This window comes from Pochonia chlamydosporia (assembly GCF_001653235.2).
Source record: "Pochonia chlamydosporia 170 chromosome Unknown PCv3seq00012, whole genome shotgun sequence".
Lineage (NCBI taxonomy): Eukaryota > Fungi > Ascomycota > Sordariomycetes > Hypocreales > Clavicipitaceae > Pochonia > Pochonia chlamydosporia.
This window is the reverse complement of record NW_019154047.1, coordinates 16554-39644: the sequence shown is the minus strand read 5'-3', so window position 1 is coordinate 39644 and position 23091 is coordinate 16554. Positions and strand designations below refer to the sequence as shown.

General features: G+C 48.6%; 7 protein-coding genes across 7 annotated transcripts; 4 read left to right on the top strand and 3 right to left on the bottom strand.

Annotated features, from left to right (window-relative positions):
- Positions 1–2832: 2832 nt before the first annotated feature.
- On the bottom strand, positions 2833–4184 carry VFPPC_12365 (hypothetical protein; the record flags this gene model as incomplete). The annotated part of the gene is made up of 2 exons (XM_022428825.1): positions 2833–3359; positions 3410–4184. 2 exons carry the CDS (start codon positions 4182–4184, stop codon positions 2833–2835), a joined length of 1302 nt encoding a protein of 433 aa, XP_022283866.1.
- Positions 4185–5561: 1377 nt separating this feature from the next.
- Positions 5562–8393, bottom strand: VFPPC_18603 (mutator-like element; the record flags this gene model as incomplete). The annotated part of the gene is made up of 1 exon (XM_022430189.1): positions 5562–8393. One exon carries the CDS (start codon positions 8391–8393, stop codon positions 5562–5564), a length of 2832 nt encoding a protein of 943 aa, XP_022285049.1.
- A 3508-nt stretch (positions 8394–11901) lies between these two features.
- On the top strand, positions 11902–12678 carry VFPPC_18602 (hypothetical protein; the record flags this gene model as incomplete). Its single annotated transcript, XM_022430188.1, has 1 exon — positions 11902–12678. One exon carries the CDS (start codon positions 11902–11904, stop codon positions 12676–12678), a length of 777 nt encoding a protein of 258 aa, XP_022285048.1.
- Positions 12679–14927: 2249 nt separating this feature from the next.
- Positions 14928–15470, top strand: VFPPC_17188 (hypothetical protein; the record flags this gene model as incomplete). Its single annotated transcript, XM_018294928.1, has 1 exon — positions 14928–15470. The coding sequence occupies one exon, from the start codon at positions 14928–14930 to the stop codon at positions 15468–15470; it is 543 nt and encodes a 180-aa protein (XP_018135740.1).
- Positions 15471–17490: 2020 nt separating this feature from the next.
- On the top strand, positions 17491–18414 carry VFPPC_15016 (reverse transcriptase; the record flags this gene model as incomplete). The annotated part of the gene is made up of 1 exon (XM_018292778.1): positions 17491–18414. One exon carries the CDS (start codon positions 17491–17493, stop codon positions 18412–18414), a length of 924 nt encoding a protein of 307 aa, XP_018135741.1.
- Positions 18415–19052: 638 nt separating this feature from the next.
- VFPPC_12369 (hypothetical protein) lies at positions 19053–19542 on the bottom strand (the record flags this gene model as incomplete). The annotated part of the gene is made up of 3 exons (XM_018290274.1): positions 19053–19227; positions 19293–19384; positions 19444–19542. 3 exons carry the CDS (start codon positions 19540–19542, stop codon positions 19053–19055), a joined length of 366 nt encoding a protein of 121 aa, XP_018135742.1.
- A 781-nt stretch (positions 19543–20323) lies between these two features.
- VFPPC_12370 (transposase) lies at positions 20324–22085 on the top strand (the record flags this gene model as incomplete). Its single annotated transcript, XM_018290275.1, has 4 exons — positions 20324–20479; positions 20557–20827; positions 20910–21316; positions 21378–22085. 4 exons carry the CDS (start codon positions 20324–20326, stop codon positions 22083–22085), a joined length of 1542 nt encoding a protein of 513 aa, XP_018135743.1.
- Between the last annotated feature and the right edge of the window lie 1006 nt (positions 22086–23091).

Here is a 23091-nt window from a genome sequence, read left to right as displayed (position 1 = left end):
TACCTGTCGTCCAGATGCGCCCACATCCGATTCGATCACAGCTCTCCTTTCAGACTCGCCCCGACCGTATCGCAACCGTCATCCCCCAAAGAAATATCTGGAAGTTGAATAGGCACTCGATCGAAGAATGTGGTTATTTTACCAACCAATAGTCACTTCCCTATAGCAACAAATTGACTGAGATATCCGTTGTGTGTCTACCAATGGTAACCATCATTGTCTCCGAAGTACACAAAGACTCCTCGCCCACATTACCCATCCTTGGGCGTGCAGAACTTGTGAATCTTCCAACCTACCCTTTGATGCTCGCTCACATGGTAACCCACGGCCCGGCATCACCCACACTTCTTGATGCATCCCTCCTTTCCAGAATCCCTGCACAACATGATCTCCACGCAAGTACAAGAGCCTGCCCTTGGATTCTCTGACGAATTTCTGAGCCGTATCCCGATTTCACATTCCCCCAAATGCAAATTTGCATCTCCATTGGACGATATTCTTTTTCAATGGTTGCATCATGTTTCATAACCCCTCACTTCATCCGGCCCCTAAGAGGCTGCCAGGATGCCCTAGGCTGAACCCAGTATCCCACACACACATGAATGACCAAATTGACCCAACCCGAAATGCCATGGTCCATCCGCCGGAACTCGGGTCGCGATCTCATCTCAATCATACGAGATACCTGGACCCCCCATGGTGGGTCGAGATTGCATGCCGTGTTAGCCTCTCCCCTTCGGTCTCTGAACCCCGCCAAGCAATCATCATCACAACCCTGGCCAGATTCCCGTCGCCGTCCTAGTATATTAACCCCGAAGTGCCGCGCTGCCAATTCCAGTAATCGAAGAATAAGTTTACGGCCCTTCCTATCCCCATTCCGAAAGAAACATGGTACACGGTATAATACTCGTTTATTCTGCCATCTCTAATCCTCGAACGAATGTGCCTTAACCTAGGCGCATTTCTCAATACTTCGCCCTTAACGTGCTGAAAAATGATTGACGAACGGTTCTGATATTCCTTTAACTTGTTCTGAGGTGCGGAATCCCATCCCGCAGATGTTTATAACTACACAGGTGGATTACTAACACATATGTTTCCATTTTGCCTCTCAAAGACCACGCCGTATTTGCGACACAATGCCTTAATTTCCTTTGTCTTGTATTTGACAAACTCAGCAACCATAGGCATAGGCATCGGTACTTGCAACAAAAGGGCTGATGACATCAACTTCATGTTCTCGAATATGACACAACTTCTCATTCCCAGGTTCTCAGAAGCATAGATTGCGCTCGACAACCCATTCGACCATTAGACAGTCCCAGGTCCCTAGGCAATTGGTTGCTGTCGGGGCGTGATTGGAGGGCTTCTTGTTTCGTTCCTCAAGGCTCTTTTGCGCAAGCCCTGGCTTGCCTCTCCTGTTTTACAAACGGACAGTATTCTCCAAAAGCTACGCAGCCACTGGCTGTTGCAGGCGGAAGTGGCTACGACCAAGCGGCCAGCCGCAGCGCCTATTTCGAACCACCTATCTCGTTGAGATGGGCCGCAGCGTTCCGAACCCAAGGCAGGGTCACCATTCAATGGCGGCAAGAGGAGTCCTGCACACCACCCAAAAAAAATGTCACAGCTGCAAGTATGAGTTTAATTTACTACTTTACAGTACCGGTACCGTAGTTACGTTACTAGCCTGCTGCACGTTTCCATTGCCGTTGAATCAATGAGAAAAGCGTTCGTAAAACACTACGAAGCAGTGTTCAACCTTGGATGGCGGCACATACCCAACCACGTCGTGAATTCGTGTTTAGGAATATATATATCTTTATGACAGAAAGTGATGCTTCCATGTGGTGACGATCGGAGGCGTTAACACCCCATGCAGGAAGCAGATTGGGTCACTGGATCGAACCGACTGGGCGATGCCTGGAGGTTCCATTTTCTCGGAAGCCACAAATATCTAGACTGGCTGTCTCTGTTGACTGAGCAAAGCAGACTTGGAGTAATCAAGATGCTATGAATTTATGGATATCAGAGGCTAAAGAGGCTGGCCAGCCACTTTGAAATAATTAGAAGGCTAATAATAGTGCTCCTTTTGCTGGGATTTCTGATATAACTTCCTCTGGCCCGGATAGAAGCAGAAGGACAAATCAATAACAACATAAGTTTAGAAAGAGCTGTATCTTTTGTGCAGCAGTAAAGATTTGAACCGCGTACCGCGGCAACTCTCATTTATCGGTTAGATTTGAGTTGAAGGCTTCACCTAATTCAATTCTACCTCAATCCAGGATAAAGAGGGCTTGACGCAGGCCATTGGCACAATTTCTGGATGTGGATTCCGAGAACAGCAGCTAAGCGACAATATATTGTACGTGGACAGTTTAGTGCATTTGGTGTTGCGGGTTTGGTAGCACGCATAGTGTATGCATGAACGGAGACCTTAGTGGCTCTGCACACCAGACCCGTAATTCCCAACGGTCAATGGGAAGAACCATGACTTGTGGGGGCAATACATGCCTCACGCCTTAAAGTTCTTGGAATCCATAACAAGTTCGACAAGAGCGAAGTTCTCTAGCATATTTGGTTGGGTGGTGTTGGGTGGTGGAAGGCAACAAACTTGCACGTACAGCGCCACGGGGAGGGCTTCGTCAGCCGAGAGCACAAAGAAAGGCTAGCTGCAGGCTCTAGTAAGTTCGAACTAACTATCTATGTAGATAATCTTGATTTAGAATACTTACTAAACGGAGGTCCCGCATGGCGTTATAGCGTGTTGAATCATCTGTCGAAGTGTAATTCAGAAACTCACACTAAGACAATTGCCTTTGCTACGAGAATAGACTATTTGGGATCCTCCACCCTAGCCTCTTTAAAGTACATGTTGCAGTTAGCACTATACTGTGTCGTAGTTCCTCCCATGGCTGCATTATAGTCTCCTGGCGGCAAAGCAAACAACGCTGGAAGCAGGCATATCTTTACCGTCTGCTGTTCATGTTGGTGGCCAATGAGAGGGGCCAGTTGTTGTGTGGTATCTCGTTCCATTTTGTCAGAATTGAAAGCGGAGCCGGGCTTAAAATATACAAAGTTTATTCGAGCCTTAGAAAGGTCCATCTCAACCTTCATCTTTAATGCTTGATGCAGTGGCGTTCCCAGATCAAGCAAGAGATTCTCGAAGCGTTCCGATGATAGGTTGCTAGAGACGACACCACTCTCCTCTAGGGAGAGGAAGATTTGCAAAACCCTCACAATAAATTCAGCTATCGAGTTGGCCGTTTCCGGAAGGATTTTTGTTGTGAAGTTTGCATCTTTTGTATTAATAAGCAATTTCAGGGCACCATGGTCATGTTCATGGAGCAATTGAGGCCCGCCTGCGTGCCATGCTAGTCATTTGGCTTTGATGAATTTGGCAAGTGCATACATTTTGTGAAAATATATCGTCGTAACTGATACAAAAGCGGTTGGTCGAGCGCGAATACATTTGCAAAGACTGGTTGGAATACGAGCTGGAAAATTGCTGCTCCGACCAGGCACGCAAACGCCATTTCCGTAGGTATGGCTTCCGCCTTTGTATACGCGATAAACTGTTCCAGCTTCCGGCCGGAGACCCTTTCTGCCCAAATTTCAGCCAATTTGGGGATAACATCCGGCCGCGTAGGGACAGCCAGATCGAGTTGCTCATCGCCTATAAATGCACATGATTCGTAAATCCCCCAAAAGAGCGCACCATAAACCCGACGGTGATACCGGGGAGGCGGGCCTGTTCTCGGCGCCTGAGGCTGCGCTGGAACTCCCAAAAGTTTATTTTTCTCGTCAATCCTTTCTTGAAGGATACGAAATTCCCGCTCCAGCTCGGACTGGCTTTTGTTTCTGCCAGCGCAGTCCTGCATTGCCTCGTGTTCCATTCGCAACTCCTCGAGTTGGGATCTTAGGGTTAAAACATAAGCCTCCCGCCGAAGAAGATCTCCTTTCATCTTTTCTAGCTCGGCCGTCTGGTCCGAGGTTCGTGCGTTTGTGCTGCTGGGTGCTGAGATCGTGCTCCCATTTGATTCCAGGTCCAGCCGGTCTGCCGATTCTGGTTGGCGAATATCGACATTGGGAGTATAGCCAAACCCCGGGGTTTCTCTTTTGACCTCGGTGACACAGATCTCTTGCGCCAATGAGTGACTATCGGCGTTGCCAATTATCACGTCCATAGTGCCTGGAGGGTTAATACCATTACCCGAATCGCTTGGACCAAGTGATTACCAACTCCTGGCAGGATAGTATAGTTTCAGGGGAGAGCGAGGAATAGGAATGTGACGCATCCTGGCTGATCGGGGAAGGGGTATCCTTTTAACTAAAACTTTTCCCAGTTTCCTCTCAAATCCGCGGGAACGGGTTTAAGGCACCCAAGCAGACCGCTTCCATAGCCCCCTCACCTAGCAAGGAAAGAACTGCCCCGGTCGAGAGCAACACAGGTCAATAAGGCATCCAATAAGCTTGCTCCAGACCAGGATCTATTATTGGATGGCCAAGAATAGGGTTGTAGGAGATGAAGTGTTGCCTAGCGAACCCGGCCACTTTCGGCGGATTGTTGGTCTGCATTCCTGGTAAGTCTGGGAAGTCTGGCCCTGGATGGTACTAGTGTTTGGCTTCGTCAGTGACAAAAGCCTACGCAAGAAATTCTACCATACACTGGGATTGCACAAATGAAACCCATTGAAGCAATTCGTCCCTCAAGCGTCAAGAACCCACCATCCTCCCAAGAAGTTAGAAAAGAGGCCATCAAATTTTCAAGGGATTTAGAAACACTTCGTCCTTATTTCCTTGTTTTAGTACAGTGCTTGAGCATGGCACGAAAAGTTTGGCACCCGGACCAACACGACTCCCCCGCCCGGAGCAGCGTTTGTAGGCAGGATGGAGAAACCAAGTTGGATGCGATTTGGGGCACTCTTTTTCGTTTTCTTGAGTACCTGTATGTTGATATCAGACACTATATAGCAGTGGTACGCCTGTAATGACACCGGAGTCCGCTATTACTTGTTCTTCTGAGCGACGTTCTTGGTTGGTACCATCTATGTCAAAGGGGGGTCGTCAGAGAGCTACGCCGAGGTATTCAGCCTCACCGCTATGATTTGGGATCCTGATCACTCAATGATAAGACTGCATAGAGGCGTAGGAACTAACCTGGCTACAGTGAGAAATACGAACCTGCCAACGGTTTTGGATATAAAGAAGACAAAAGCTTTGAGCTAATATAACCGCAACACCGGACCACTGAACTGAAATTTTCCTTTTCAACTTTCTGCAGTATATGTCTGGGCAATGACTATGCGGGCCGAACCACTTTGCTACGGGGGCCGTCGTACGGGGGCCGTGTGGCTAAGTCGCTGTCAAGCCACGAGTTCACTGACGTGATTACTTGGCGCACAATAATTGAGCCTTATTTGTACCGCATTGAAAACAAGCTTCGATTTAATACACTGCCCTGACGGGCCGCTTCGCCAACTAGCTACCCCACGAGACTCATTCCTAGCCAATACAGTCCAGAATTGTACAAGCATTTACCGGGATGCCTACTACGGATCGAGTCACAAACGTACGTTGATACAATCCTCACACTCTGTCTCATGGCCCAAATTTGTTGCGGCGGATGACATTGAAGCGGCTGGCACCCTACGAGAGCCTCGACGTTGACGTTTCGGGGCAGGTTCCGGAGCCTCATCTTCGCTGATGATCTCCCATTCGGATCGGGTCCTCCGTACGCTGAGCTGCCTCCTGCGGCCAGCCTGTCGTACGCCAGTCTGTTTGCCTGGTCCGAGGGCAGCCTTCTTTCGTGTAACCTTGCTCTCTTTAATAGTCTTGCCTGCTGCTGCCAGGCCGTCACGGCTTTGACTGGCTGGCCGATTAATTACCATACTCTCCGGGACAGGTTGCGTGGCATTCTTCGGCCGCCCTCGAAGGCTTGTTGCAACCTTGGGATCGAGTATTCTGCGGTAGGGGTTGCGTGAAGTCGGCTCCCTCAAATGCCACCGAGGATGAACGTCCCATTTCGTTAAGAATGTTCCTGCTTCCAACTTATTATAAATTGTATGACTACAAGGTATCCCCAGCTGCCAGGAGACGGTACAGTCCTCGTTGCATTTTCCGATCGGTTCTGGCCAAGGGCAGGACCTGCTTGGTATTGACTTGACCGCATGGCGGTGTTCTCTGGCGAGAAGACTAAGCCCCGGCTGGGACATCACCATGCGAAGCTCCCCTAGATATTCTGAGCCCGGCCCGGAGTACGCCCGTGCGGTCAGCACTTCGTCTTGCGAGCAGTTATCAAGGAAATCCTGCTGCTGATCAGCCAACATGCCCTCGATCGCTTCGACAAGTCCGTATAAATTGCTCATGCCGTTGAGCAGATAACTCTTGACATTGTTGTTGCTCGCCTCCGTGCCAGAAGTCACCCGAACCCCGAAATTGCGGTACTTCTTGATAAAGCAATGTGCCCATTGCGCACTTACAGGCAAGTAAGTATTGTAAAGGTACATCAGAATTATCTGCTGGTCATTGAACTCATCGCATAAACGCGCCCAGGCCTTCTCGTAATCATCTTTAGTCTGTGCGAAGACCACGAACTTCCATAATTCAAGGACTCCGCGATAGTTGTGTGGCACAGGTGAGGTGTGGTCAGTCCGCAACGGCGGGCTGCCGTCTTTCCCTACAGCTCGGACAGCTTCCATATCTCTCGAGGTTAGTGCCGCCTGTGACCGTTCACTGTCGGAACTGTTATGTCCACAGCCGTCACCCTCCTCCTCTGCGTCCTTCCACCTTCGTTTGGCATTGAGAAGAACGTTTGAGTTGACATGGTGGATGCAAATTTGCTGTTGGCTGCCGGGGAACTGGCTATCCAATGCAGCCTTCATCTGCTTATCATAGTCCGTGATGATCACATCCGGTGACTGGATTTCATGCTCCACAATTAGCTGTCTGAGTCCCTCAGCGAGGAATTGGAAACCTTCCCGTCTCTCATTATCGATCAATCCGAAAGCGGCGTTGTAGATAGACTTGAGACAGGTCTGCCCCGTCACCTGGAAGAGGGGCAGCTTGAAACGATTCGTATTGTACGTGTTATCAAAGCTCATGATTTCGGGAAATCGTTTCCACATGCGAAGACAGTATGGAAAGGTCCATATAAGGCCAACAAGGCGGTCAGGCTCTGCGTCTGACCATTTGACAATATATGGGATGCTTCTCTCATCGAAGAGCTTAATCAAGGCGGCTGTTGGGCTCAACCCGTCAAGCTTCTCGCGGCGCAAGAGCGCCCTAGCGTTATAGATGTCCTTACGCGTATAGACGGTGCCGGGGTGTTTTTCTTTAACAACACCACGTATATCGCGGGCCCGTATGCCGACTCGCCGGCTAATAGCTTCAACCGTTGCCTTGACAGAGTCGCTTAGCCTCCGGTGAATTGGATGAGCTGAGAGACTTATACTCCGTCCATGATTGTGTTTACTGTGCTGAAGGTCGGCAAACTCCCGCAGAGTCCACATATAATTGTTCTCTTCTAACGCTTCCCCCACAACCTTCCACTTGCAACCGCATTTCCGAGAGCGTTTCTGGCGAAGCCCTGCCCCTCTGGATGGGCGCGGCTGGCCATACCGATCACACTCAAATACGTACCGGGTTTTCCGTACACTACTACCCGAGCCGTTCCGTCTGACCACTCCAAATCCGTTTTCCTTTGCAAAGTTGTTGACTTGGGACTGGAGAGCCTCTATTGATGAAGTGAGGGGACCAGGAATCGGCGGGTTGAGAATGGTGTTAGACTGACTTTGAGTACTAGAGCCTGTGTCTGAGTTGTCGTCACGTTCTTGATGTTCCTGTCGGTCTCGCCTTTGTAGCAATGAGAGTGATGCACTTGGGTTCTCACAAGTAGCCCTCCGCAGATCAGATGTCCGACGATGCCTAGCCAAAGCGTTTGCCAATGAGGAGCCAAGCTTTGCTTGCTCGCGTGCGAGGTCTAGAGCAGACCGAAAGAGGGCTTTGGGTGTTATGTAAGTATTGGCTTCCTCCAATTGGACTTGCTGGCGCATACGATCTCTGTCCAGCTTATCTGGACAGGGAATCGTTGTTGTGCAGCAGCGCCGAGTACCCTTGCCGCGGAAGCAGTCGTCCAAGAATATTTGGGATTGTCTCAATTCTAAATAAGGCTCATCGACACCGCGGTTGCCATGAGGCTTGGGAAGGCTGCTGAAGAAGTTATCTGGCCATGTCGCAAAAATATTATACAAGGCATTATCGTCTCCAGCGCCGTAGTGAAGTTCGGGGTCGAATGGTGTGGGCTCCCACCTTTGGCCCTCAGGGGACGACTGGGCAGCTGTGCTGTCGTTTCGCCCAGCACAGGTGAATGAAGCTATGGTTTCCTGAGAGCTCATTGTAACATGCACGATATATTGTTTGATAAAATGAAAGGGTTTGTGGTATTTTGGTCTAATTACATTGGAATATTCCGGCAGCAATGCGGTACTGCTTGCCACCTGCTGGAATGGAATGCGTCGACTGCCAAATTAGGAATACCAGCCACATGGCCCCCGTACGACGGCCCCCGTAGCAAAGTGGTTCGGCCCGCATAGTCATTGCCTATGTCTGACAAGCCGAAGGCTATGGTTGCCGATCCTCGGGTATCATAATCAAGACGAGTTTCGTTGATACTAAGCCAAGTCAATAAATGGAATCAGACGCGAACAAGTCTCCAACTATCATAGCACAACGAGGATCGAGACTCCCTCGGCAAAATATTTCTTGGACAGGGCTTCCCAGCTTGCTACACCTCGAAGACGAAGAAGACGATGAAGACTATGTTTGTATTGAAGACTTTCAGTACCGTGATCTAATTTCCCACCTGCCATAAGATTCTCGAGAAAACCAAGAGCAGCCGGCCCAAATTGTCACAAGTTCCACCTCGGCTGGGCGTCGAAGCGGGTGTTGACAAACTGTTGCAGCCGATGGAGACTCCATGTTATCTAGCAAAACGCAAGCGGAAGAGGCTTTGAAAATTCCCCGGTGAGCGTTTGTTGTAACCGGCCGAGCCCGAGGTTGGCTGTGCTACCGCTCCGCCTTCTGTACTGGCCAACCAAGCCCGGTCCCGTAACAAGCAAGATGGTTTCTAATTACCCATTAAGCTCACGAGCTTTCCTTATACTCATTCCGCTTTCTCTTACTTCTGTATCCTTAGACACGTGCTCACAGTCGCCTAGCGGGTTATCGGTATACTCGCTTAAACGGCTACTGGCTAGGTCTAATGGTGGGAAATATGGATAACTCTCCACGTTTCTAGGCTTACCTTTATTGATATCATGGCAAGACTGGTATACCGGCCCACCTTCCTGCCTTGACATAACTATATCTTGCGGCTACGGCTGAGGATAATGGTTCCTTCGCAAGGCGCAATAGTCATCTATCGCGAGGGAGCAAGGGCAGAGACCCAATCAACTACACGACTTACACTGGTTGATCAACTTAGTGTATTACACTCAACTAAATCAACTAAATCAGGACAATCCTGACTAATCAATTAAACTAAATTTGGGCCTCTCGTGTACGTGGATTTAGTTGATTTCAGTGTAACTGTTGATGGTTAAAGGGCTGCACATTTGATCTCGAACTTAGCTTCAGGGTAGGTTCGGCTGCGGGCGAGACGACAAGTCAGCTTCCTCCCCCTATTCTACATCCGTAATTTGTATTCTAACCAAAGTGCCTTAAGGTAGAGCCTCCGCTACTGCGTCGTGCGTCTGTTGATCCTTGGTTGATTGACTTCGGCATCTTTTTACCCATCTTGGAACCGTATTGCCATGTTTTGAATGACGTGTAGCGGAACGATGGCTGATGCCTAGTTTATTGAAATATCTTCCTGCTAGCTAGCACCTGCTTGATCATCACATAACACCTATTTCTGGCCATCTACAACAAGTATCATCGCTTCTTTTCTGTAAGGGGTCGCCGGTCGGCCCCAGTAAGTTCCGTAAGGGGACACGCGGCTCATTCAGCTAACAAAAAAGAGAGAGCAGACGTTCTCGAGGGGTGGACTCTCTACTATGGTGGTTAACTGGGCAGTCAATGCTCAGGGGCTGGTTGTGAGACCCTCATTTGGTGGCGTTATCAGCATTGCCATCAACCCAGGTGCACGGCAACGAGTTAGTCCGTGACACTTTCACATTATGTCTTTATGTTTACTATGACCATGAGCGCTTCGGAATTCCTAGAATCGTCCCCAATTTCTATCGATGATGTCCCAATTGACTTCGAACTCCCAGTGCCTTCCACGCCTGCTTCTTCTGCCGAGAGCTCATTGACGCCGTTCTCCCCGCCGCCGACGACATTGCCCACTCCTGATAAGTACGATACGCGTCTTTGGGGACATTTTCCGGGTTGGGTATGGTCAGAAAGAAGCAAAGACAACTACTCATGGGCTTGGGAATATGGATACGACATACAACATGACGACGAGCGCAGATGGGTCTGCAAGCCGTGTATTCAGAAGAACGACCCCAGACCTAAGAATTTCGTTGCTATTGGCCTTCAGAATGCGCTGAATCACTTATACAAGGATCACGGAATATCTGCACCAGATAACAAGACAAAGTCCGGCTTGCAAAAGAAAGCCGAGGAGAAGCCAGGGAGCAAGAGGCCAAGATCGATTGTGGATATATGGAAGCTCGACCCTTTAAGACCTCGAGAACAGGCGATTGCCAACTCTATGATACGCGGATTTAATCGAAATCACTTTCAACGTCTCCTGATCGAGTGGATAGTCGACACGAATCAGCCCTTTAGTGTTGTTGAACATGAGAGACTCCGGGATATCTTCGAATACCTTAACCCTGCAGTCAAGATCACGAACGCCAACATCTCTGATACCACAGTTCGCGCGCTCATCAACTCCGAATTTAAAAAGCACAAGGCGCGCGTCATTGAAGCCCTGCGAAAGAGCCCCGGCTTAATACACGTCAGCTTTGACGGATGGAGGGCGCGGAATCGACACTCGTTATACGGTATCGTGTGCTTCTTCAGGGACGAGAATAGCAAGCCCCACAAGGTCGCTCTGGGGGTCCCCGAAGTCCGCAGACATTCGGGGAACAACATTGCAACAGAAGTCCTTTATACCATCGAGGCTTTTGGCATCGAGGAGAATATTGGGTATTTTACCCTTGACAATGCCGAGAACAACGACACAGCACTTGAGGCTATTGGCAAAAAGCTCGGCTTCAATGGCGCTCGAAGGCGAGGCCGCTGCTTCGGCCATATAGTCAATCTGTCTGCGAAGGCACTACTGTTCGGGAAGGATACAGACGCGTTCGAAGAACAACTTTCTGGTGCAGAAGCGCTGTCTGAAGCCGAATACGAACTTTGGCGACAGAAAGGGCCGGTTGGGAAGCTCCATAATTTCGTCGTGGATGTTGATCGATCGGACAGACTGACATACCTGTTGAAAGAACTTCAAGAGTACGACATATCCATGTCGGACGATCCGAAAATACGGTCAAAAAGCCCCGTCTCGGTAGTGCTAGATAACGATACGCGCTGGCTTTCCCAGCTCTATATGATCCGCCGCGCCTTGAGACTTCGAAGGTACTTCGAACTGCTAGTCGCGAAGTTCCGAATCCAATGGGAGGAGGAGAATACATCAAAAAGAACTGGCCAGTTGAAAAAGTCGGCTGTCCGGCCTCGAATCCTTAGAGACGAGAACCAACTTACGGCCAACGATTGGTCTGTACTTCAACACTTCGCGACGATCCTTGGATACTATGAAGATGCAGTCAAGACTCTAGAAGGCGACGGTTTAATCAGGAAACGCAAGAGGGGTTATACTGGTTCATATGGAACGTTTGGGATGTGATCAATGGGTTTGAATTCCTGCTTGGCAAGCTCGAAAAATATAAGGCGATGGCAAAAGATTTTCCTGACCCCGAACAGTTCAGGATCGGCATAAATATGGCCTGGGAGAAATTAGACAAGTATTACACTATTCTCGACACAACACCGATATATTATACCGCCCTCGCACTCCACCCGGCATACAGATGGGGATGGTTCGAGCAGGCCTGGGTACATAAGCCCGACTGGATCAGATCTGCAAAAAGGATAGTTCAAGAAGTGTGGGACGAGTCCTATCGAGATTTCCATATTGTGGTGGCCTCAAATGACGAGCCTGTTGCAAAACGACAGAAGCAATACTACAATGCCTTCGAAGAGCATTGCGAACAGTCCCGTATCGACTCCATACAGACAGAGCCTCTACTGGACGACGACACGATTGGCGACGAATACGAACGATGGCAATCGAGCCATGAGAGCACTGACAAGACTGTGCGAGATCCGATAGCGTATTGGCATGAGAAGCGCCTGCAATACCCTCGTCTCTCCCGAATGGCCCTCGACTTTGTCACAATACAATCAATGTCTGCAGAATGTGAGAGGATGTTCTCGGCAGCAGGGCAGATGGTTGTTCCCCAACGGTGCAATCTTCAGGCGCAAACAGTTGGGATGTGTCAGGTATTGAGGTCGTGGTTTCGGGCAGGCATTATCAACGACCTAGATCCGTTATTTCTCTCGATCATAGAGGAGAAGAAAGAGCTCGAGGGCATCCATCTTAATGATGATGAGTTCAGAAGACGGGAGCTATCGTGGCTCGCTGCCGCGGCGAAAACAGCTGGCCATTGAAGAGGCGATTCGAGTGCTACAAGAGTGAATGAAGGGAAGGGGACGGGAGCAGCCGAAGGTAGATTCGCACCAGAGGAGCCTCGGGAAGCCCTACTTGTTGTACCAGCCAGCAAAAGTGGACATCACCTCCTTCTAAGAGGGAGGTATTTGTTAGAATATGTCGTCTCTGACACTTTTTAATGCGAGGGGATGGTTAGCGTCACTGTGGCCAACCCTGACACGGGCGCGATGAGATCAACTCAAGAGATAATGCCACTATATTGCACGAAAACCAAGATGAAGAGGAAAGAGGTATGAGCAAGCGCGTGGACGTGTAGACGCGTTAACTTAGTGCCATCATGCGCTGCCCCACTACGCCGCGACTCTGGATGATGCCGCCACAAACCTCCATCCACTGAAGTCAACTACACTTAAATCAACTACATTTGAGGTGTCCGTTGATACACTACATTCAAAGTTTCATTACTAATCTACACTTACTCTAAATTGACAGATGCCGTGTAGTTGATTTAGTTGATTGGGTCTCTGAGCAAGGGTATATGAGCTTGAATAGATGAGCAACTTTGTCTCAACGCAACACTCGGTTGCTTACAGAAGAATATACCCATTAGAAGTTCAACAAGGCTAGCCGGAAGGGTTACTTACAGTAGCAACACCGCCTCAACAGCCCTGCGCAAGCCATTGCCGGCTGAAAACACGCGGCGTTTTCGAAGCACGGCCTCAATGTAACCGGCGCCTGGGGACGGGATAAGCTACAAAGATACCTAGACTTGAAGGTCTCTTAGATTGCTACAGGCTTCCAATTTAGTTCCATGCTGCTGTACAGTACAGTACTGTTTTCTTGTAACTATAAAACTAAATAACTAGTGAACCAACATATTTGGCCCCCACATCACTTCTCGCCTTCATTTCCTTACAAGTTCTCTTACAGACAACAGTCAACATGTTGAAAACAGCAACGACCGATGTCCATGTTGTCGGGTCAGAGGGAAGGGATGTAGATTCGCCCATTGCCGAGAATAATGCTGGGATTCCGGTCGAACACAATCACCATGGCAATCCGGACTGCACGATGATAAGAGGGATCCTTTGAGTTGGACAGCGGGGAAAAAAGCCTTCTTGGTTTCTATGGGGCCGCAACGCCTTTTACCACGTTAGTGTGCCCGCCACGACTTTTCAGTATTCCTGGAGCAGAAGGAGGAGCTAATCAAACTTGTAAATCGCCCACAACTGTAACGGGCTGGAGCCGCTTGGACGGCGGCTGCGCCGCCTATCACCAATTCCCATGACAGGTTGATTCTAGAACCTTCTATGGAAGGATAGATATAACGCGCCGTGATGATGCCACAACGTAGGAATATTCTCTTTTCCTTCTCTATCTTGATAGCAAACAGCATAGGGACTAGTTAGTTGAATCAACTCGCTAGAGGCCTTTCACAACAACAGCTCAGTGGCGACCTCTATTGTCAGTTCAAAAACTTCCCTAAGACATTCCGCTCATGGGACGGCACTATGCTGGACTTCGAAACAACCATTGAAGAAGAAATCATACCTGGGCGTTTGAGTTAACTCAAATGCGAACTCATGAGTTAACTCATGACTCAAACTCAAAAAACTCATGTGAGTTGAGTCTGAGTTACGACCGGAAACTCATGAGTTAACTCATTAACTCATACCCACAGCTCCTGGGACGTCATTGGTTCATTTCTCGCTCGGACCCCCGTGATGAGGTGAGGCTTCCAAATTGTGTAGAGTTGCACTTGCACGCCGGACTTTCTATCGCACCCAGAAACTAGCGGTCATCTACTCTATCAACAGTATTTAACGGGTTGAAAGGTTCATCATAAGAAATAGAAGACTTTTCTGTCTACACCTTCATCCATATTTGTAGTCAAAATTACTTGCCAAGTGCTAAATGGGATGTTCCGCGACATCACGTGAGCTTATTTGTGAGTTAACTCATGAGTCTGAGTTGACTCATGAGTGAGTTACGACTTGACCGTAACTCATATGAGTGAGTTAAGAGGGTCGAAACTCATGAGTTAACTCAAATGCCCAGGTATGGAAGAAATCGCAGCTCAAACAGGGCAAAAGCCTGAACGCTGGCATGTCTCGCAGAAAACGAACCACGAAGACCCGACTAAAGTCACACTGGTAGTCTCCTTCCTCAAGCCGTTACTCAGCAACTTTCGCCTTCTGGGACAAGGAAGCTACTCGTTTAAACTTACAAAGCCGAAGAAACTCTCCCAATGCACCCACTGCTGGAACTTCCACCCACCAACTCGCTGTATCGCTACAAAAAAGTCTGCGTGCGTTGTGGCGTTAAAGACGACGCACACAATACCGATAGCTGTGATAACAAGACAAAATGTGCCAACTGCTATGGTGCGCATAAAGCCAACTACCAGAACTGCTACGCTCGCCCACAGAAACTCCGCGGTAGCTTCCAGAAACTCTCGAAGACTCAGCTTCTCTATGCTAGAGAATTAGGACAAAAGGACTTTGAGCGGAAGAACAACAAGCAGCTAACTAGCACTAGTCCCCCTATAGATGACGACCGGGGCGATGAAGACGCCTGCCCTACACAAGACGTTGAAATAAGTGGTATGGAGCCGTTTTTGACGCCGGAAACAAACCCAGTAAATGGCAAAGGTCACGAGGAGAGAAACAGGGAGGAAGATACCACAGAAGAAAGAGAGGAAGAAGAGGACGATGAAGACGACGAGACTGAAGAAGAAGAGGAAGCACAGGAGGAGGAGGAAGTAGTGGACGCAGGAGAAGAAGAGAGATAAAAAGACCTACCTCCACCATCACAACCCCGCCCAACAAGCAACAGCACAACGCAGCGTCAACTCGCCACCCCCAAACAGTATGGCCATATCACGGGGGTAGGCAGACCAACTACAGCCACTAAGCAGCGTCCAGCGACCAATACTAGCGCAACCACAGACCCGTACTTTGCTATCAATAAACAATATCGACCACAACCCCGAACTGACGAAATTGCACCATCCAGCGAAGTTCCAGTCCAGGAAGAAACTGTAGCAATAGCTTCCAGACAAACATCAGCCACCCACTCACCACCTAGCAGCCCTCCGCTGGCAACCAGAAGACGAGACCAGTCGCCAAGCAAGATACGACGAAGGTCCCTCACTTCTTGCTGACCAACGGACGTTGCCGACTCTCATCTTGCACTATTAGTACCACTATTAGTGGGCAACCTTTGCACTGAGCTGCTCGCCCGTCTGATCGGGTTGCACTACACTGTCAGTGTAGTTTAACAACACCACACTGAACTATCAGTGTGGTGCAAGAAACGTATACTGAACCAATAGTGCATGCACTAATAGTGTGCACTGCAGTGTGCACTAATAGTACAGTTTTCAGCTCGCACTATTAGGAGCGCTGGTTACTTATACACGGCTTGTATATATGTCAATTCGTATCGTGTATCTGTGAGGCAGAAATCCTGTACTGCGTTATACGCAGCCCCGCGTGTGCGAAATGGAAATCCAGTTCCTGGGAGCTTAGTAGGTACCGAGTCTGGTGCCACACACGCTGCTCCTTCAGTCCAAGTTCATCCCTTATCCTCTTCTCATTACCCCATCCGTTACGTCAGCGAAGTCCAATGGTGGGAAATAGCAATAGCCTTTCGTGTTTCTAGTGTAGTATTCTTTATATCATGGTTGGTTTAGCGCACCCGTCCGTTGCCAGCCTTGACAGATCTGCATTAGAGGTACTCACGAGAAATATCTCACCCTTGCAAGGTACTGCATAGAATACTTATCCATTGAGGAGAAGCAAAGTGCAGTGCATATAAGTTTGAATGGACGCATAGTCTTGCTTAAACGCCACACCCGGCTGTTTACGGAAGAATATACCCGTTCGAGGAGGTCGACTATAGCACTAGTAAACCTGTCTCAAGGGCCGTGGGCGAGCCATTGCCGGCTGAAAACATTCAAAGCCAAAATTCTTTCATACATGCTGTACTTACTCTCCATACTTAATTACAGTAAATTCTGACTAATTGTGATTAGTTTTGTTCTCCCGCATTACTCGGAATGTTACCTGGCATGAGGTGGCAACATTGATTCGTTCTGGATGATGTTCCGCAGCATCACACAATAAGAGCTCACTGTCGAATCAGTGGGAGACTTGAACATGGCGGGATCTCTCTTCTGTCGGCAACCCCGCTGGGTAGCCGCTGGAATTTTGTTCATTATAACCTACTTACATCTTAAGGGAAGCGGCCCGTGGCATCAGAACGGTCCGGCTGAAGGGGACCGTATTGAAGATGGTAATCTGCAGAATGTTTTTAACGCTACTCTTGGGGTATGTACTCCTCATTGCCCTGTACCAAACGGCTCCCCGTTACGAATAAGACGTTTTATCATTTTGATGCAGATTGGGGCGATTCTGTGAGGCAATAAGACTGAACCATCCTCTGATTTTGCAGTTTGGAGATATCCTCGTAGTCAGCTTGCCGACTCGTTTTGACCGCCGAGATGGGATCAGACTTGGGGCGGCCCTTTCAGAGATTACAGTCAATTTCGTTGACGGAGTCAAAGGTGAATACATCGAGAACGAAGCCATTCCCGTTCCGGAGGATAGAGAAAACCACTTCAAAGGTGGTGCTCTGGGCTGCTGGCGAAGCCACTTGAACGCTATTCACGAGTATGACCCTGTCTATTAATTGGTGCTATGGCAAAAAGTTCACAAGTAGGTCTTCATATATGATTACCTATGGCTATGGAAGGTCCTACAGTAAGCTGTCAACCCAACTCAATTTCGTCGCCAAATTGATGGAATGGAATGGATGACCACCCTGCATGGAAGGCACCGGGCGAGGATGGATTACCTGTTATAGTCTGGAAGAAGGTGTGGCCAGTTGTGAAATATGGAGTCCTGGCGTTATTCCGGGCGTTATTGGAGGAAGGAGTGTTACCTGACCAATGGCGACACGCAAAAATCATACCCTTGAAGAAACCTGACAAACCCGAGTACACTCTCGCGGAAGCGTGGAGGCCAATATCGTTGCTGTCGACGCTGGGCAAGGTGCTGGAAGCCGTACTCGCGGAAAGATTATCTCACGCGGTCGAGACATACGGCCTGCTGCCTACGAACCACTTCGGGGGACGTAAGCAACGGTCGGCAGAGCAAGCCTTGATGCTCCTGCAAGAGCAAGTATATGCGGCCTGGAGAGGACGTCGGGTGCTCAGTCTGATCAACTTCGACGCCAAAGGAGCATATAATGGTGTCTGTAAAGAGAGACTAATTCAAAGAATGAGAGCCAGAGGAATACCAGAGAAGCTGCTGCGATGGATCGAAGCTTTTTGCTCGAACCGCACGGCCGCGATTATGGTGAACGGGCAGTGCTCCGACGCTCGAGCGTTACCACAATCGGGCCTCCCGCAAGGCTCACCGCTCTCCCTCATTGCGTACTTGTTCCTCAACGCAGACCTGGTTCAGCGACGGATCGACGCTAACGGAGGAGCCATAGCGTTTAGTGACGACTTCACGGCCTGGGTCACGGGCCCGACGGGTCACAGCAACCGCGCCGGCATTGCGTCAATCATAGAAAGTGCTATCGATTGGGAGAAGAGAAGCGGTGCAACATTCCAAGTGAATAAAACAAGCATCATCCACTTCACCTGCAGTGACCCAAAATTTGATAAGTTACCTGCTGTTGTTGTGACGGTACAAGGGCACGAGCGAGGTCGAGTGCGACTTGGATAAAGCCATTGTTCACAAGGAGGAAAAGAGAACTCTTAAGGAGAACTCTGACTGAAGCTATTTACACAATAAAGTGAGACATTCATTAAACTGGAAGGTCACATGATTCCCCCACAGCCGTTACGTCCCTTGCCGTGGCAACTTAACGGGTGTTCGAAGTATTTTAGTGATATTGCGTCAAATCACATCACCATATCGAGCTCAGCATTTCACCATATATGATGTATTAAATAAAGTATTAACTATCATTAGGGAGAGACTAGAAGTGAAAGGGGAGACCTAAGCCACAATTCTGGAGCATATTCTCAACCGAAGGCCGACCATGATCCGCTTAGGTAACTTCGTCCGCGATAGATTTCCAATATAACAACTGGTGTCTGTCGGGCCGCCGTGTCCGGTATCGTGTCTATAGAGTAACCTGCGGCATTGTTGCTACGCAATATTAAAATTTGACCATCACAGCTTATCCGCCACATAAACCTCAGAAGTTGGCATTAGATCATGCTAGTTGCCGTATAAAAAGGCAACGGAAAAAGTTCTGTACCCTAGCTCGCCAACTTTGCAACATGCGTCTTGCCGCCTGTGGCCTTTTTAAGGACGGAAGCATATGATAGAGCTCCACGACCTGGGGTTCAGGTTGTTTACGGAGGTGTTGATTCTACGGAAAGGACCCCGGCAGTTCGGGCGACTTGCAGCGGCATCATTAGTGCTCTGCCTTGAAAGGGGTCAGCGAACGGACAAGCACAGGTTACATACTCGTAAAGGATGCAGTATTCCTGGGGACTGTCAACTCGAACGGATCGAACATTCTCGCGGCTTTGTGATTGTTAGCATTACACACGTGTAAAAGGGCTGGTCTGGGAATATATTTGCAGACTCACATTCCGGGACGGATGTTGACGCAGCATGGTAAGTCTTTGTCAGGAATGGTTTGACAGTTTCCATTGAAGTTTGTCTGAGAACAGACAATAGCCTACATTTAAAATTTAAGCATTGAAGTTTAAAAGCACTGTGATAAATTGGAAACCATACCGAAAATGGGGCCCTAGCCTCTTCTTGATGCTCCTCCGGAGCTGCGGTGGCACCACCGAGAGCGGCAAAGGCAAGGGTAGCAAGGGCAGCGAAACGCATAGCTGTGGTATAAGTAGTTTAAAGTGAGAAGTTTTCTAGTGTCGTTTGTGTGCTTTAAAAGATGGACGAGTACCTTGAGTAATAAGCTATGGGTTGGCAAGAAATGTTGACATCCACCTCGAGAGAACTAGGCCCCTTTGTATACCGCTTCGTAAGCTGTTGTTCTCCTGACAGAGCCTCATTAGAGCCTTGCAACAAGTATTTCCTGCAGTATTTTAGGTTTAATATAACTCTATAGAGTTCAGCTACTTGGCATTTCCTGCCACATTGTACAGCCTTACGGCCGTTTGTAATCGGGTTCTATGCGGCCAAAACGCCAACGATCAATCGCCATCGACAAACCGCAAAACATGTTGTCATAGGATTGTAATAACTTAATGCTACGCTCTACGAATAATTGGACATGCCGGATCAAGATAAGTACCGCAAGAGGCCTCTACAGTACAAAGCCCGCTGGAGAAACGAGGATCACGTTAGCCGACTTACCATCCGCCACCACCCTTTCGACACCACCCCCCTTTCGGTAGGCGAAAAAAAAAAACCACCATACAAACTCAACGATTTCAATTACACACAACTTCACCAAAATAAAAGTCATTTGTAAACAGTAGCTTCTGTTAAAAATAAAATTGATTGAAATGTTAATTTTCAGTTTTTTGCAGTTGAGCCGGTCACGTGATATGTGTGTGACGGTGCAGGGAAATATCGCCAATGAAACGACCATTTCCCTCACCGCTCTTTCCCAACATTTCTCCTACCATACTCCCACAACAGCATTAAAATGCCCTCATCGCGGCCTCGTCGGAAATATACAGAAGACGACATGGCTGAGGCTATTTTAGATATCACCGATAACGGCTTTTCGCCCTCCCAAGCGGCTCAGCGATGGGGGGTGCCTCGAACCACTCTAATCGACAGACTTAACGGCCAGACAGCTGTAAAGAGCAAATTCAGCCTGGTCAACGATTTTCTAAGGATCAAGAAGACAAGTTAACTTTCGGGATCCTTCGTCAGGTGTCTCTGGGGTATGTTCCGTCCCACAATCAGATTCGCGCTTGCGTCATGGGGTTGCTAGGACAGCAAGGCGAACAACCCGAATTAGGTCGCAACTGGGTAGCCAGATTTATTGAGCGCCGTCGGGACCTCAGGACTAAGATCGGTAGACGTCAGGAAGCCAATCGGTTCGACTCATTTACGCCTAAGGCGGTTCATTGGTACTTCGATATTCGGGAGGGCCAGTATGGTTGGATTCGGCCTGAGAACACTGTAAATGTTGACGAAGGAGGTACCATGATCGGTTTCGGCAAGCCTCCGTTTCTCTACTCTCTATACTTTTGAAGTTCGACTAACTAGAGAGTCTCTCTTAGGGCTGGATAGCCTGGTGGTGGGAAGCGCGGACCCGAAGCGGAAGGCTCTGCTCAAGGGATCACAAACCCGAAATTGGACTTCATTTATTGAAGCTATCACTGCTGATGGCCGTGCCTTGACTCCTGGCATAATATTCAAGGGCAAGGAACTCCAAAAACAGTGGTTCGTTAATGAATTCAAGAAGATAGCCGACTGGCATTACATAACTTCGCCGAATGGGTGGACAGATGATCACATCGCCGTTGAAAGGCTCAAAAGAGTCTATTTGCCTCAGACCAAGCCTACCGACGAGTCTGATGCCAGATTAATCATTTTGGATGGACACGGGAGCCATGCGACGGTATTTTCCTTGCCTACTCCGGCAAACGGGCGCTGCGAACCGAGCCGAGGACGAGTGGATGGCTACGTACTTTTTGAACAACATTTTCTGTTGTTACCTTCCAGCGCACTGCTCTCACGGCCTGCAGCCATTAGATAATGGAGTATTCAACGCCTCCAAGGCCGCATATCGACGAGAATTGGAAAAACTCACTTCCCTGACCGATTCTGCTCCGATGGACAAGGTCAATTTCATCAGGGCCTACGCCAAAGCTCGTGAAGTGGGAATGACCAAGAAGAATATACTCTCCGGCTGGAGAGTTGCTGGTAATTGGCCAATTTCACGAGCCAAAGCCCTAAGGCACCCAGAAATCCAAGAGGATAGGCAGAATGACAGCCCGAAGAGGACTCCGGAGCCAGCGCCTTATTTTGGCTCGGATGATACACCAAAAACCAGCCGCCAGATTCGGGACCTTGGGCTAAACAAAACACCAAAGACGCGGAGACGGTATAATGTGATAGCCAAAGGCTTTGAGAGTCAACAACAGACGTTAATAGCACATGCCATGAGAATTGCTGGCCTGGAGGAGGAACTGGTTCGCCTCAAGAGAGGCAAGAAGAGGAGGTCTATTCCGAATCCCAATAAAGTATTCATGACTCTAGGCGAGGCTCTAGCCTCTGGAGAGGCCATTACAGAAAAGGAGAGCGAAAAGAAGCATGCTGTGGTGAACTATGGCCCTTCGGGAGAGTCGGGGTCAGAGTCGGCGGCCGGCTCGGTTATCGTAGTCAGAGAGGAAACCATACTGCCCCAGCGTATCACACGATCGGGAAGCCTGCCCAAAAGGCCTAAAAATTAACATACCCATCAATTCTAAATTGGATCAAGCCAGCTGTTTACAAATGACTTTTATTTTGGTGAAGTTCTGTGTAATTGAAATCGTTGAGTTTGTATGGTGGATTTTTTTTTCCGCTTACCGAAAGGGGGTGGTGTCGAAAGGGTGGTGGCGGATGGTAGTCCATTGTGGTACTTAGAAAGGGGTATTCTAGGAATCAAATCCGAATTCTCCAGATATCGGCCATTATATGGCGCACAACAGGTCTAACAGTCGCTACTTTAGTCCTAAGTACTCTGCTATTTACAAGTAGCTCATAGTAGCAAAACGGCTTGCCTCATCCAAAGAGCTCCTTGGTAAGGTGAAGCCATGGTTACAAACATGTAACACTGGAAACAATACTCCTTACAAATTTGCATGTCTATTGCAACAGCGCATAAATGTAAGCATCGGGTTGCATGCTCAGGTGGTGTGGCACCTCGTATAAAATTTGGCCATTAGGATCCTTTGTGGCCTCACTATACATAATGCGCATCAAATATATCCTGGTTGTCCGGGTAGTTATACTGTAATTAAGCTCGGAATGAATCTCCGGAAGCTTAACCGCATAACTATGCAACGTAAACTTGGTGTGTTTTTAAGCTCTACGTTTGTCATACAGCGCACACTGCAATGTATGAATCTAATTCTAGTCTTTCGATACTTACCTATTGATTAAACTACGCTTTAAGCTCTTGTTATATTGTAATAAATTCACATGGCAGCTCTCCATCTTTTTCGTCGTTCATTGCGGTATTCAGGTAGTTGGACTACTACTCCAACAAAGCTAAAGCTCAAAGGAGGTCCAACATTTCGCTGCTTTGCTGGACTCATGCTTAAATGCATTATCTCCTCATTCCCATCAAAGGGCGTTAGATGTCGTGTTGAATCTAATGCAGTGATTTACAATCAGCCCGTGCGCTGCGATGTCGCCTAGTGGGTTATTTGACAATCTATGCACATTAGTTGCCACATGCAAGGCTTCCTTAGG